This window comes from Arachis duranensis, chromosome 6, assembly GCF_000817695.3.
Source record: "Arachis duranensis cultivar V14167 chromosome 6, aradu.V14167.gnm2.J7QH, whole genome shotgun sequence".
Lineage (NCBI taxonomy): Eukaryota > Viridiplantae > Streptophyta > Magnoliopsida > Fabales > Fabaceae > Arachis > Arachis duranensis.
Window position 1 is genome coordinate 103550119 of NC_029777.3, and position 15890 is coordinate 103566008.

The 15890-nt window shown below is 29.2% G+C and overlaps 2 protein-coding genes across 2 annotated transcripts; one reads left to right on the plus strand and one right to left on the minus strand.

Annotated features, from left to right (window-relative positions):
• The first annotated feature begins 1523 nt into the window (after window positions 1-1523).
• Window positions 1524-5329, plus strand: LOC107495379 (replication protein A 32 kDa subunit A). Its single transcript, XM_016116527.3, has 10 exons — window positions 1524-1661; window positions 1967-2077; window positions 2280-2377; window positions 2516-2557; window positions 2657-2734; window positions 3948-4023; window positions 4205-4303; window positions 4383-4462; window positions 4723-4791; window positions 4878-5329. The coding sequence occupies exons 1-10, from the start codon at window positions 1557-1559 to the stop codon at window positions 4951-4953; spliced, it is 834 nt and encodes a 277-aa protein (XP_015972013.1). The 5' UTR covers window positions 1524-1556; the 3' UTR covers window positions 4954-5329.
• Window positions 5330-8924: 3595 nt separating this feature from the next.
• LOC107495291 (flowering-promoting factor 1-like protein 2) lies at window positions 8925-9822 on the minus strand. The gene has a single exon (XM_016116399.3). It carries the CDS (start codon window positions 9773-9775, stop codon window positions 9443-9445), a length of 333 nt encoding a protein of 110 aa, XP_015971885.1. The 5' UTR covers window positions 9776-9822; the 3' UTR covers window positions 8925-9442.
• Window positions 9823-15890: the final 6068 nt, after the last annotated feature.

The following is a 15890-nucleotide window of genomic DNA, read 5'->3' on the forward strand; positions in this document are numbered from 1 at the left end:
ATTGAAGATTATTTTTCCGAGTCAATCATGTACAAAATCAAACAACTCAATGCACAGTTAAAACTCATCAAGAAACATGAATTATTTGTCTCTGATCATGAGTATGTGTTCAAGATTAAACATGTTGCTGACTCTCTTGCGACTTTAGAAAGTCCTCTTACATCTTGGAGGTCTGAATTCTGATCATCTAATGCTAATCTTTGCATCAATACCAAAAATCACAAAAAAATATATACTTGGTAAAAAATCACCAAATTTTAAAAATAAAAAATTTTCAATTTTCGAACCATACTTGCAAGAGCCTCATCAAAATTAAATTTCTAAAATATTTTTAAAAAATACATATTTGATATTGGATATTTTTATCGTATTTTAAAATTATTTGACAGCATTTTTGTCGATAGCAAAATTAGGGTGCATTTTGTCCGTGACAAAATTATTCGAGTGTATTTTTGGTAGTTTACCCTTATTCTTTTAAACAAAGGGTAAAACACGAAAAATGCACTCAAATTATTTTGGTGCTGACAAAAATATGTTCGAATTTTGTTATTGACAAAAATATCTTTAAATTATTTAAAAACGTGACAAAAATGCCTAATATTAAATATGTATTATCAAAGTATATTTTAGAGATTGAAATTTGATGTGATTTTTTTGCAAACATTGTTAGAAAAATAAAATATTTCTATCCTTAAAATTTGATATTTTTGTGCTAAGTATATATATTTTTTTGTCAATAACTGATACTATTTTTAAAAAATAACAAAATTTAGAGATAAAATTTTTATCTATTTTTTTGGGTATTTTTTAAATAGTTATCTAAATATTTCTATAAAATTTTGGATTAAATACATAAGTAGTTTATCAAATACAAGAATTATTTATTATTTTAAAATAATATTTTTTGATATTTTTATCGTATTTTAAAATAATTTAAAAATATTTGTATTGATAAAAAAATTCAAAAATATTTTTGTCAAACATCAAAATAATTTAGATGCATTTTAGTTATCCTTTAAGCAAATTATATTATAATATTTTATCTATATATACCATGAACTCAAATTACTAATATTTTTCTAATAAAGTTTTTATTACTTATGAAATGAATCTAACCTATACACATTATCCATTATTTCTTAAGTTGTGTAAATATCTTATTTAATAATAGTTTAAAACTCTGTATCCCAATAAGTATATAATAAAATTCTATAGAATAAATGAAAATAATCTCTGAAGAATTAAGATTTTTTTTTCATTTGTTTTGGAATTGATTTTTCTTAGGATAAAATAGTAGTTTATTCATTTTAAGAAAAGGGTCTGAATCAAAGATTCAGTAGATAGATCTGATCGGAGTATCGGACAAGAGGGAGTTAAAAGAAGGAAACCCTAAAACGGCGGGAAAAATCGAAGCATTATTGGCGGGAAAAACCAAAAAATAAAAACAAAGCACCCATTTCCCTTTTTGAACACTTCATCTATTCGCATCGCGTTCTCAGTTTCTTCACTCTTCTCTCTTCGTTTCTGCTCTCTTTCTCTTTCTAGGGTTTTTGAAGATGTTCTCTGGCTCCCAGTTCGACGCCACCACCGCCTTCTCCGGCGGCGGTTTCATGGCATCCCAATCCACCAACCTCAATGATTCATCCCCTTCCGCCGCTAAAGTAAACTCTTCTTTCTCTCACTTCTATTCTCATTCTCTTTTCTCAAAGTTTTCGGTTTTTCTCTGAAAAGGAAATCGTCGTAGAAAAAAAAAAGAAGTAGCTAAATTAGGGGAAAATAATAACAAGGAGAAAGTGTTTTGGTTTGCATCGAAAGCTTAATTGCAACTTTACCTTTTGAAAGATTGTTGGTAATGAAATACTGTGCAGTATTATTGTGTTTTCGCTTGTTAAATCTCTTGACTAACCCCTTTTTTTTGTGGTTTCGACCTATTTTGACTTTTTTAAATTTTAATTTTTTTTTATAGAGCCGTGAAACTCAGGGTTTGATTCCGGTGACAGTGAAGCAGATAAGTGAAGCTTCGCATTCTGGTGATGAAAAATCGAATTTTGTGATTAACGGTATTGATGTAAACAATGTAAGGTTTTAGCTGCTGTTGTGCTATTTTATCTGTCAGATACTCAAATTTTAATTAAAAATGTATGAACTTGGATTTGTTTGTTCTCCTGGTGATTTTTACGGTATTTTTTTTTGGTTACAAGTGTGTAGTTTAAAACCGGATCTTGGAAGGACAGAATAAATTTATCTTATTTTGTACTATTTTGACCCTGTGTATTCAGGTTACATTGGTTGGAATGATGTTTGAGAAAGCTGAGAGAACCACTGATGTTAATTTTGTTTTGGATGATGGAACTGGACGAATCAAATGCCGAAGATGGTAAGTTCACATTTTCTAATTTCTATCTAAAATAAATGTTAATACATGTGCTAGTGGCTTTTGTGAACTTGACTATATGAGGCGATGTATTTTGGAGAGCTGAAAAGAGTTTGACTTTCTTGTTGACGATGTGGCTAGGGTCAATGAGGCTTTTGACACCAAAGAAATGGAAGAAGTACAGTAAGTTCTTAACTTTGGATGTTAAAGTGCTTATTGGCAACATGCATAGTCTCTATCTACATCTGTTATCTCTTACCTTATCAAATTATTTAATGATAGGGATGGTATGTATGTTCGTGTTTATGGCCACTTGAAAAGCTTTCAAGGTGTGAAGCAGCTTGTTGTCTTCTCAGTCAGGCATGTGTGCTAGATCCATTTGTTGTATGCTATGATCAATTGTGCCATGGTTCACTTTTTAGATTTACCATGTTAGTTTGTTGCGTGCCAAATGTAATTCCACAGAATGCCTAACTGAAGGCTAAATATTTGGAAAATAAAAAATATTATTATTGGATGATCACTAAAATTGATCCAATTGCTTAGGCCCTTAACATATAGCAGGATTGCAAGAGAGACCCAAAGCATTTGAGCTCAAGTCTCAACCGTTGAATTCAGTAAAAGATTACACTGATTACCGACTTCATTTAGGCATCACCTGCAGCTGTTAGTTGCTTTGATTTGGATGTCTAGAGTTCTTGCCAATCAGCAGGTGTTCCCAGTGAGTTAGGAATTCATTATTAATCTACATTAGGGTGCAGTTTTCCTGGACTGCATTTAGTCATGGCTGCTTAAAGATGTTTCATTAATGGGTATATCAGAACTAGCAGTTACTCTCTCTTGATTGTGTTTGACTTTGCTGGATAAAGTTATATTTTAAGTTGATGTTTAAAAAAAAAATTATACAAAGATTAAAAAGCACTGAATGTGTATGCAAGTTAATGCTAGCTGAGTACCTCTTGATTATGTTTGTCTCAGCTGCTGCTGTTAATTGGTTAAGTTTTGAGAATTTTTTTTCACTTCCTTTTCATTTGTAGTTGACTAGTTGATATGAATGAATTGATCGTGGGCTGCCAACCATTCCTTACAGAATGTGTGTACTGATTTTAGTCTTAAAGATGATTTGGCATTATTTATGTTGTCTGATTGAGTGCCTTTACAATCATGCGAGTAAAATAGCCTAGTTTTTGATAATTTTTTAGCTTATTTCTCATTGTCTTACTGGGATTATATGATGCATGTTGTTCAAAACTCTTTGATGGTTTTGGCTTGGAACTTTCATTTTAGATGTGTTGTTGATTGTGATCAGCGTCCTCATGTTTATTTATTTATTTATTTTGCAAATGTTGAACTTTGGGTTGAATCTTGGTTGTTAGTCTATTTGATGGATTTGCATATTTGGAAAATTGATCTGCTAGTTTAAGGTCTATGTTCTTATGGCATTTTACCTTGACGTGTGGCATAAATACAATCTATGTTTTAATCACTGTGGCCAAATTTTTCATATTTGTAACATGCCAGTTTGGTGTATTGGCTTGTATGATGCTTATCTTGTTTGTGGTGATTTTAACAGGCCTGTGACAAATTTTGACGAGATCTCATTTCACTTTATTGATTGCATACATAATCACCTCCACACCAAAGTAAAGGTAGGCATGGCTTTTCTATAATGCTAGTCTATTTTCTGTTTGATCGTAGTATTATAGCAGTTTAGACTGCATAGACTTTCAAGAATATGATAATTTGAGAATTGTGTGCGCTCTCATACATTATTCCTTTGTATATACATAATAATTCATAATAATTTACAATTTTTTATATGTATTTCAGGCAGAAGGAATCACTCCTGCAAATCCTTCATCAGGCTCATCTTTGATCACTCCTGTCAAAAATGCATCGAATGGTTCACAGGAACCGTCATCTAATCCAGTATGACATTTGACACTCCAGTTGCTATAGTACTTGTTTAGTTTGATTAGATTTATGATATGATTTCCCTCCTGCTCAGGGGTATGCTCAGTATAGTGTGGATGGACTCAAGGATTGTGATAAATTGGTTATGGACTATCTGCAACAGCATTCAGACATGTGAGTTATACAACCAAACTTTCATATTTGTAATTTTTTTAGAATCTTTTTCCAATTACTGGTTTCAATAAATTTAGGATTGTTGACTTCACACTGACAGGGCTAAACACAAATATGATCTATAATAGGGCACATATGAGTTATGATATGTTTGATGCTTGTAGTAGATTCCACCTAGTGAACAAGGTTTAGTTTATGTTAATTGCTCATTGTAGAATAAACATGATGCTGAAAGACTTCAATATGATTCTAAATTGCAGGTCGGATGAACGAGGAATACATGTCAATGAACTATCTCGAGAACTTAAGCTTCCAATGGACAAGATCATGTATTTTTTGTACTCTTCTATGTACTTGTTTTCTTCTAAGTCTGCATTCCAATCGCATATTAACTTGAAGCTGTTTATGATGCCAGGTTGTCTCTAAAGACTCTCGGAGATGATGGTTTAGTGTACTCCACCATAGATGACTACCATTACAAACAAGCTTGATGCTTGAGCTGGGTAATCAGGACATGGATCACTGATGCTGATGTTGGTCTATTTTACCTTTTTAGTTTTCTAGATAGTGTAGATATGCTTATGGATAAATTAACCTATTGTATGCTTTATCATATGAATTACTTGATCAGTGGCGCAAATTCCTGATGGTTTCTTAGATAATTTTATTAAAAGTCATCGGTAAGCTATTTAAGAATTGTGAACTAGTATATAGACAATCTTGTTCGGTTGTTATTGCCAAATGTTTTAGGTGTCTATTTTTTTTTAATACTGATATTGACATAGTAACTTGAGCATCCAAAAGCATCCCTATACTGAAGCATTCCATCCTGGATGCTTATTTGAAGGAACTCATTTCTTTTGGGCAGTTTTCATAACTTTTTTAATACCATCTTGTGCAATTTATTAGAATTAAAGTCTTATTTTTGGTGGTGGAATTATATTTTTCAATGTTTTTTCTAATAAAATAATTAAATAAATTCTAACAGACAGAAATTTGAGCTTGGCACGGTTTCTACACTGTTCCAAAGTGAAAACATAAACTGTTTATACAGTTGCCACAAAAAAGAAACCGTTTAAGTGAGCGTGCTTTTAGTCATTTTTTATATGTACTTTTAGTCATTTTTTATATGTAGCTTTCTGCCTGAGGGTTTTCTATTTGGCTTGAGAGTTGAGAGTTTGCTTTATTATTGCTGTGTCCATGGCAGTTAGAGACATAGTTGATTTTGAGAAAGAAAACGTCTAATTATTATTGTTATTATGTTAGTTCAAGATAGTTAGACATGGAGATTCAACAAATCAGGAACTTTCACAATGAAATCATTCATTGGGGCAGTAGATAACAAGAAAATTAAGAAGCATATTTATTTAGACAGAACCCAGCACATTATAAGAATATAAGGAGGTGCCTTAACCCATGGCTGCCTTGCTGGAATGGTTTTTTATTTAAACACGACAGAAAAGAGGGATTGGTCAAATTCAAGATCGTCACACTAGAGAGGAAGAGAGCGTGCTCTGTGTCAGATACTAATATCAGATGAACAGACGATGGGGTAGCCAAACAAAGTGCAGGAACTTTACAGAATAAGATGTTTACAAAATAATTAAATTCATATACTGAACGAGGCTCCAAAGTTTAGTGCCTGATGTTTCCATTAATTTATATATGGATCTGTTCGTGTATGGTGGCCCTGTGTTAGCTAGCTATAGACCAGAAACAAACTACAATGTCGTTGGCAGTTGAAATTGGTAATTGGAAGGGATCAAGACTGCATAGCGTTTGAATTCATCAAGATGAACTTGCAGATTGATTACTGAATATGAAATAATAGCTATTTATAGCAGAATACAGGTCTTGAAAAAATGGGTTGAGTAAAGTAACACTGATTGAAGTGAAAACTCGGTCTCAACAACAAATACAATCTTGAATGAAGGGAAATTTTGAGCTCAGCATGGTATTTGAGGTCAGTGAGAAATTTGTTCTTGAATAATGAGAAGCATGGAGTAACTTGCAGTGGTAAGTAAGATAACTATAGAGCATTTAAATTGTGGTTTGTAATTGCAATCGTCATTGCAGTGCCAACTGCATTGACATCGGCATTGTAATGATAATGCAGCTGATGTAACTTAAAATATGTAGAACAATTGGAAGGTGAAAAAAGAAAAACTAAAGATTATGTAGCTCTTGATTGCAATGCAGAAGGTAATCCACTAAAGTTTTACCATGTGAGAAAATTGTAGTAGCAGGATCTGGTGTTTAAGTTGGATATAGTTATATTTTGGGTGATTACTGATTTGTTGTTTTTTCTAGTTTTGCTGTTTTCTTTAGCAGTAGTTATATTAGTGATGGGTTCTAGTTGCTGTTGCAAAGTTTTATTGTATTTGATTTTGGTTTGTTGATAAACAACAGAAGATAGATCTCTACCTTCTCTTTGATTCTTTCTTCTTGTGTGATTTTCATTTGTTGCATTATATTCTTTTGTTCCAGAACTTAGACTAAGTTCATTTAAACATGTACACATGACATGAAATGAAAATTGAAACAAGATCTAATATAATATCCATAATCTTCTAAATTTTGAGTGAGTAATGTTAGTGTGCCTATTTCATTTAGAACAACACAAACTTCACATAAATATGCACATATATAAGTATATAACATGAATTGAAGCAAGATATGTTATCAAAATGTTTGGTTTATTCTGTCATACCTGTGGATTGGTCTTTTCTCATAGTCTCGTTGGCAATGCCTCTTGATTTTTAATATTTCCTTCTCTCTGTTTCTTCTAATTTTTCCTGCAAAATCTTTTCCTCTCTTTTTTCTTTTCTTTCCTTTTTTCTCCTCACAAATTGGAAGGAAGGTGCTCCTTTTATAAAGGTAGAGAGAGCTGAACAAGTTGTTCTACAACTTGCAATAGTGATTTTTCTTTTAAATATGGAATGGAATTTTGAGACCTAAAAATATTAGGACATGAAGATTTGTTGTTATTATGGGGATACCCTATGTTTTACATTAAGTACTTCCGAACATTGGGGAAAACATGGATTCAAACACCTTTTTTTTTCCTGGATATAATGAAAATGGATGAGATTTCTTTTTTATATTATTTTTTTTTCCTCTTGGTAAATAAGTGGATGAGATATCGTTTTCAAATACAGTTATACAGATTCCTGGAATCCAAAAAAATAAAAATAAAAAAATGCAGATTCTATGGGAAGCACGTGGCAAGTGAGGCACAGAAAATGACTGTGGTTTTCACAATAAGGCTCACGTGAAGGCCCATCCCCTTCTCCTCACTTTTCACTTGTCATTACACGTGAGTCAAATATTTATATCCTATATCATTGGATAACTGGATAATTATATTTTTTCTATTTATTATTCTTTTATTTTAATTTAAATTTATTTTTTTTATTTAAATACTAAATTGAAGCTAGTTTTGCTAATTTATGATATGATTTTTAGTTTTTTTTTAAATTTTTTTAGAAGTGAAAACTCAAGTAAAATCGACATCATGTGAAGTCGACTCCATTTGAGTTTTCACCTTTTTTATATATAGGGAATAAAGATGTGTGTACCACATATTTGGGATATATCATTGGCTGTGGGATCCATCTTTCAATTTCAGTAACAGTTACAATCTTATTGGATGACTTGTTTTATCTCTTTTTATTTTATTTATTTATTTTTTGATGGGAGACTTGTTTTGTCTCTTTTGCCCTTTCAAGCTCACTATGAGTTAGTTCTTCTTCAGCAGACATTCTTATGGCCTTCTAGAGGTGTACGAGGAAGCAAATAAAACTATTTTTACAAGAATTTTTTCTTCCCCCAACATTTCATGATTGAATCTTTTTGTTAGTATATAAACTATATGCTGTTAATTAATTTAATAAAATTATGTACTTCTAGAATATACAAATCATGTTTGTTTCATACTCTACAATAATCCTACTTATAAATATTTTAAAAAATATGCATTTATATTTTTTTTATATACTCTACAATGTCTAAATGATTATTATTCATTCTATATATTCCAGAAACATTCTCACTTTTGTTTCATGTGTTAGTTAATTAACCTGTGAGCAAGAAAAAGAAGCCATGTGATAAATTAATTAATTCCCTTAATTACCCTTCTAAATGTTCTAATGCATATATAACTGACAAAGAACATGCTTATTAAAAACTCAAATCTTTTTTCTTATGTTCCCCTCAATTCAGCCAATAATCTTCAATCACACAGAAACCTTTGTGTACTGAATTGGCCTCTCCTATAGTATTCTTATTATAAATGCCAAAACATTAATTAATTAATTAATTAATAGAATTTGGAGATATATATTCTCTCAATTCACTCACACTCTCTCTTGTTAATGTTTTGAACTCTCAACTTCCTAAGTAAATTAATTAAGCATTGTGAAGAAGATGTAGAAGGAGAGTTAATTAAGAACTGGGAATTGAATTTCATGAAATGCACAAAATATTATTGGAAATCATACAATATCTTACATAATCATGCATTTCTGAAGCACATATATATGCACTAAAATAAAACACCATCAAATATCATCTAAATTATTTCTTTATGATACAGATGGCACAAAAACAAACCAACTACTACATACCTTAATTAATAAGTTACTAGTGTTATTGCCATAGGAGCACACAACTATAACACAAACATCCACAAGCATGGTTCAAATTAAAGAAAGAAACATACATACTTATATATATGAAAATTAACATAATAATAGCCCTAATAATGATAAAGGAAATTGAAAAAGGGAGAGGAAAAACACTCTCACACACAATAACATTCAAGCAACAAGTAAGAACAAAAAAAGAAGAAGAAGAAAGGACAAGAAGAGCTACTATCTATATATATGTAGCCATTAAAGAGATCATATAGATAGATGATCGTCGTATCATCTATCTGTCTGGCTGTCGGACTGTCTTTCTGTCGGACATTGTAATAGATCATCACTTGTCCCTAACATGGAAGATATTAGGGTTCTTGATGACGATATCATACATATTGATGGAGTTGAACTTAGAGAAGTCCTTGGGGAGTGAAATTAGGTCAATGGAGGAGTGTTTGTGGAATTGGTAAAGGTCAGGATCACCATCATAGTACCTCTCCCAACCCAAGCCAATCAAGATTTGTTCAAGGAAGGTGTATGAAGAAACAACTTCACCACTTGGCAAGTGCACCAACACCTTCCTCTTTCCATGCCTCCCATCTGATGAGCCTCCTCCTTGTGGGTTCTCAACCAAACGGAACACACCATTGTTGAACACCCAAACCCCAGACATCTTTTGTTGTGTTGTTGAAAGAAAAGTAGGTTTCTTTGTGTTGTTGAGGAATGGAGGGAGGGAGGAAGGGTATATATATATGTGCCAAAAAGCTAAAGGGGATGGGGGCAAATAAAACAAAAGGAAAATACTCTTAGCTTGGAATTGAAGTGGAAGAGGGAGTTGAAAGTTTATTGGGGTGTGTTTCACTTTGGTATAGAATCTAGATATTATGGGGCCTATAATGTTTTTAATAATAATTGTACATACGAGTATATACAACTATACATACATATAAATGGGGTGCCCTAGGGTGTCATTTAATTTAGGGCACAACAACTAGCCATGGACATGCTTATTATGTTTAATTTTAATTCTCTTAAGAGATTCCTTCTTTTAATTTAGTAAATCAAGAAAATAAAATTAGGGTTTTTGAATTTCCCTTGTTATGTTTTTATAGAAGAAAATGAGAATTAAGTAGCTAGGGAGGACTGCTACTCCAAGATTAAATGAAACATGAAAAAAAAATTATTATAAAGAAACTTTTTAAACATATTTATAAAGAAAAGGTGAACTTTACTATTTTATTAATAATATCAATTATTATTATGATTATTATTAATGAAGGCTAGCTACTATTAACTTTTGAGGTTCTAATAAGATTATGTATTAAACTTATTATATGCTTATAAACTATTTTAATTTTCTATTAACTATATTCTTAGTTTTGGGGGAATCTTTATGGTTTAAAATTGATGTAGGCCTTGCTTTTGGGTAGCCTTTTTCATATGTATGTAGGGAACCAAATATTTATTTTAGGAAATAATAAAGAAAAATGGCATCTCTACTATACGCACAACATTATTATACAAAGTCAATTAAATAAAAGAGTTGCATTGTGTTCCCACGTATATCACGAGATGTCCACGTGAACAAAGTGGGGTTACCTTAAGATGTTGCATTGGGGGCACTCATCATTGGGAATAATTGGACAATGCAAGTTTTAGGTACTTTTGTTTGTTAGGTTTGTTTGGTCAAATTTATTATGCATGTTGGGGTTTTTCGACTACTCTAAGAAATACGGCTCATTTTAAACATGAGAAAAAAAATTATTTAATGAATTTAATTAATACATACCCAAATAATTCATTATTTAATTTTCTCCTAATAAATAAACACTACAATAAAAATTACTTTTAATAACATTTTTAATGACAATAATATGACCGTCATTATATATCTTATTTAATATATATTTTTTATGGTCATTAAAATTTTTTTATCAACAATTATATAATTATCACTAAAATTTTTTAACAATAAAATATAAGACGGCTAAATACGATTATTTTTATTGTCGTTAAAAAAAAATTTTTTAGTAGCAAAAAAATATAAGGGACGAATCAAATATTTTCTTGAATATATAAGATATATTATTCAACCACATTATTACTTGGATATAAATAAATTAGCAATTATTTATTATGTTGGCTTTTGGGAGTATTGTTCATACTTGGAGTTAGAACACTTCAATTTAGATTCTATCAAGTATCAAATAGCATTTAGCTCTCAAACTGGACTGCTATCCTACAATTCCGCCTAAATATGGGATAACTTCTCAATTAAGAGAATAACCATCCATAATTATTTAAAGTAATTTTTTATTTATTGTTCTATTAATATTTTAATATTTAAATATTTTTTTAATTCAATTCTACTCTAAATTTATTAGAATTCTTGCTAACTAAAGTATTAGAATCTTTTACAGATATGTTTACCATCACTTAAATAAAGATATAAAAAAATTCACCAAATATTTAGAACTCACGTTTAGATTCAAAATATAGTACTGGTTTAAGATAAACACCTCAGAATAAATATCTATTTGGAATAAAAAAAGGACTAATAGTTAGGTAGTATTTGATTATTTTTTATTTTTTTTAAAGGGACAAAAATATATAAAGGAGGGAATTAGATAAAAGAAAAAAACTAATATTGCTAATGTTTTAATACAAAATTTTATATTTTAAAATAGAAGGATATAAGAAACATATAATTCTAACACAGAAAGAAACACATCTAATTATTCCATTATTTCTTTCTTTTCTAGTTATTTCATAACAAGAATCAAATGCTATACATCTCTAGGGTTAGGTACATAAAGCCTTAAATTAAAGTTCATGCTTCTATAATATATAAAAAAAAAAAAAAACGGAAAAGAGAGAGAAGTACGGTTCTAAATTGTTAAGTATAGTACGTAGTTGCCATCAATTATCTCGTAACCTTGCGTATTTAGTTGATGATTTGATGCCATATAAAATAGAAGAACAACATATATATTATAAGTATATTATTCTTTTCTTTATGTGTGTGTGTGGCCGACAAGAACAACCTATATAATCACTAATGCTAAATTAACACTTGACATATACAAAAATAAATTAGATAAAAAAGCAAAAGAGGATGCTGTAGATGAAGTTTGCCAATATACCGTATACTATATGATACGATCATTTTTTTTGAAGATTTTCATTTTAAAAAAAATGGGTTAGCTAATTTCTATTTTTTATATGAATATCTTTTGTTGTACGAAGTAAGGAATCTGGGAGTGACAGCTAATAAGTAGCTAGCTCTCTTACTCTTTCTTATATATTCTTTCAACATATTCCATTTCCAGATTCTTCGTCATATATTATTTAGTTGTCGTGAAAAGTTTTATTTTATTTTTATTGTTATTTATCACCTATCTAGTTAATACTTATTAATTTAGATTCCAAATATGATACGTACTTAAAATATTCGTGATATAAAAATTTAAGTATTATTTAGAAGTTATTAGATTATATTTTTAAAATATTTAATTTAATTTGATATATTTTAATTTTATTTATTTAATTATTAAATTAAATTTTACGTTTATAGACTTAGGATTTTTTTATTTTAACCTAATAAGATATTACAAATATTTCATAAATTATTGTAGATCATATTAAGTTATTAGAGGAATGCCAAAGTACTTTTTAGTTTCGTGATGAAATCATGGTGTAGATAAGTAAAATTGATCACGAATCTTCCTTTTATTACATCGAAAAATTGAGTAAAAAATTGAGTGAGTCTCTTTGATTCAATTCTCCCAAACTATAGTATGAATAAGTTAGATTGAGGAATCCTTTTTTTATTGCATCAAAAAATTAAGTAAAAATTAAAAATATTTTATTTGTATTCAATTCTAATTTATTTTTTTATTTTAATTTCAATTCATCGTTTTTTATTTCAATTCTTATCTTTTTGTTTATTATTAGTTCTTTCTCCATATAATTAATTTATTTATTATAACTTAAAAAAATTGATAATAAAGATAAAATCATTTCAATTCAACTTTTTTATCAACAAAATTTGAATGTGACATTTTAATTTATTATTTGCTTGGAGAGTTGATGTCTTCTTGTGCATTAAAAATTGTGAATAAAAAGAATAGTATTGAAAGATTTTTTCTTCACAATAAATTAGTATTATTTTAATCATATAATACACTTATGATCAATCTAGGGTTAAGTCATGCCTTACCACAATACATGATAAAATTCCCCAGTGAACAGAAAAACCTTAAAATCCAATTGAAATGATGATAATATATACATGATGAGCTGAAGTTTGATAAGGTGAATTAATCATTTAATCTCCTTATAAATGCATGGAATAATTTTCTTTTCATCATTAGGTAGCAAAGGTCCTTTTCGTTTTGGTAAACATAAGAAGGCCAAAATTAATTAATTTGCAACAATGATCGAAAAAATGGATTCTTTTAATTTTTTTTAATATTTAAAAAAATAAAGTGTGATTTCTAATAATTAATTTTATAAGTAGAATAAAAAATAAATATAATAAAAAAATCAAAAACAAGATTAAACAAATTGACATTATTTAATTTTTTTTTCACTGAAGAGGATTCACTCCTAAATGATCGATCAGAATACGGACCACAATATCCAATGAAGATAATTGGATAAGAAAATTAAATATGTTGTCTTTTTCCTGCCGCTAAGCCAATCACACCAAGATGATAGGATTAGGTGAATGTACTCTCTACCATTTTGTTGTGAAAACAAATGTCTTTTTTCTTTTTTTTTTTTAATAGAATTTTAACCACTATGGCATATTTGTTAGTGAATAGGTAACCACTAATTCTAATATTTGTTGGTGGTAAAAAGTTAGACACGAAACCATCACAAAACAAATATATCTTATGAAATAGTAAAATTGGTGACGTGAATATTCTATATATGTAAAACAAATACATATATAGAAATATATTAAAATTTTTAACATGATAAAATACGGGGACTACATACATTAAAATTATATTTAATTATATTCACATCACATGTCTAACACTTAAGAAAGAGTTTTATGAAGTTTTGGACTCTCTCACCATATATATATGAATTAGCTTTTATTAGTGATGATTCTACCAAAATCTTATAACTCATTACAATAAACTTCTAACGTTTATTTGAAAATTTTATGAAGTTCCCTTTCCACTCTTTATTTTAATCTGTTTTCTTTAACACTGAAAAAGTTGGTTGAGGAAAAAAAAAAAAAAACTCCCATTTGATGCCAATATCAATTTTTAAAATACCCTCAATTAGTTATTTACAATATAATTTAGTTCTTACTTTTTTTTGGACAAAAAAGGCATGCCAATTACTATTATATGAGAATTATATATGTATCAAAGACACATAGAGACGTAACTAAATTAAAAAAGAATAAGAAAAAAAGAAGAATATATACCCACACTTACTGTTTTTGTAAGTGGTCCTTGATGGGTTAAGATGATTAGGCAATGATAAGCTCATAATTATAGATGATTGTAAACCATAAAAATTTTGGGCTTAGTAGATCCTAACCTCAAATAATAGATGAACCTTGGGGCCCTTATGTCCTGAAATTTTGATAATAAGAGGACCACATTGATGCATACATATGAAGGGAGTTTCAATTCATTCAGTTATTGTTGTCAATGTCCTATGAGTATACCTTCCATTCTGTTACCTTAGGAAACAGAATTATTTCTTGTTGTTTAAATCATATAAGTTGCTCACATGCCATCACATGGCCCTTGTAGGCTTTTATGGTCCTCCACATACACCACCACGTACTAATTAAGGGATGTATATTATCATTTATTGGTTTAATTATTCTATTGGTCTTTATTATAGTTTATTAAATTTGTAATTAAGTTTTTATATTTTTTTTAATAAAATTTTTATATTATTTTTAATTTTATAATTAGATTCTTTCGAGTATAAAAAATATTAGAATTAACTGAATATTTCTACTCAAAATGAAAATATTTATAATTAAAAACCTAATTAGATATTTAACCGCATATATTTTAGGAGAAATATCTTGATCATTTTACTATTTTTTACATAAAAAAATCTAATTACAAAATTAAAAGTAGTATAGGACTTCAATTGAAAAGAAAAAAAAAGTATAGATGTCTAATTAAAAATTTAATAAAATTATAGGAGAAAGTATAGGGAGTCAATGGAGTATTTGTATAATGTGTACAATGGGGGTTTAGAAATGTTCGATTCAGTAGAATATCAGATGTTTATTATTTCTGGTACCGGATGGTTATTCTGGATAGTATGAATATATTGTGTTTGAGAAATTAGTAGTATTTTACCCTGGATGTTCATTTTCTAACTCATATTAGGTCAAATAAATAGTTCATTGTACACATTGTACAAATATTCCATTAACTCCCTAACGGAATTCAAATTATAGAGACCAACAGAATACTTAAACCTCAAACCTCAGGTAAACTTGCATTCTCATTCTTAATTATTGTAGGAACCCTAAATCTTGAGACATAGCACATAAATTAAAAGAGTTTTCAGTATTCGAATCTTTTTAACCTAGTAGATAAATTAAAATTGGCTTCAAACTTGGTCTATCTCAATTCCTTTATTAGTAACCACTAATTAATTATTTTAGAAGATTTTAAATATCTTTAGAAAAAACCTCATAAACTATATATGATATCATGATTTGAATATCCTAATCTGGCACTGTATTGGCATAGAGTAGTAGTAGTGTGACTGTGTGAATGTGCTTGTATTGTGTT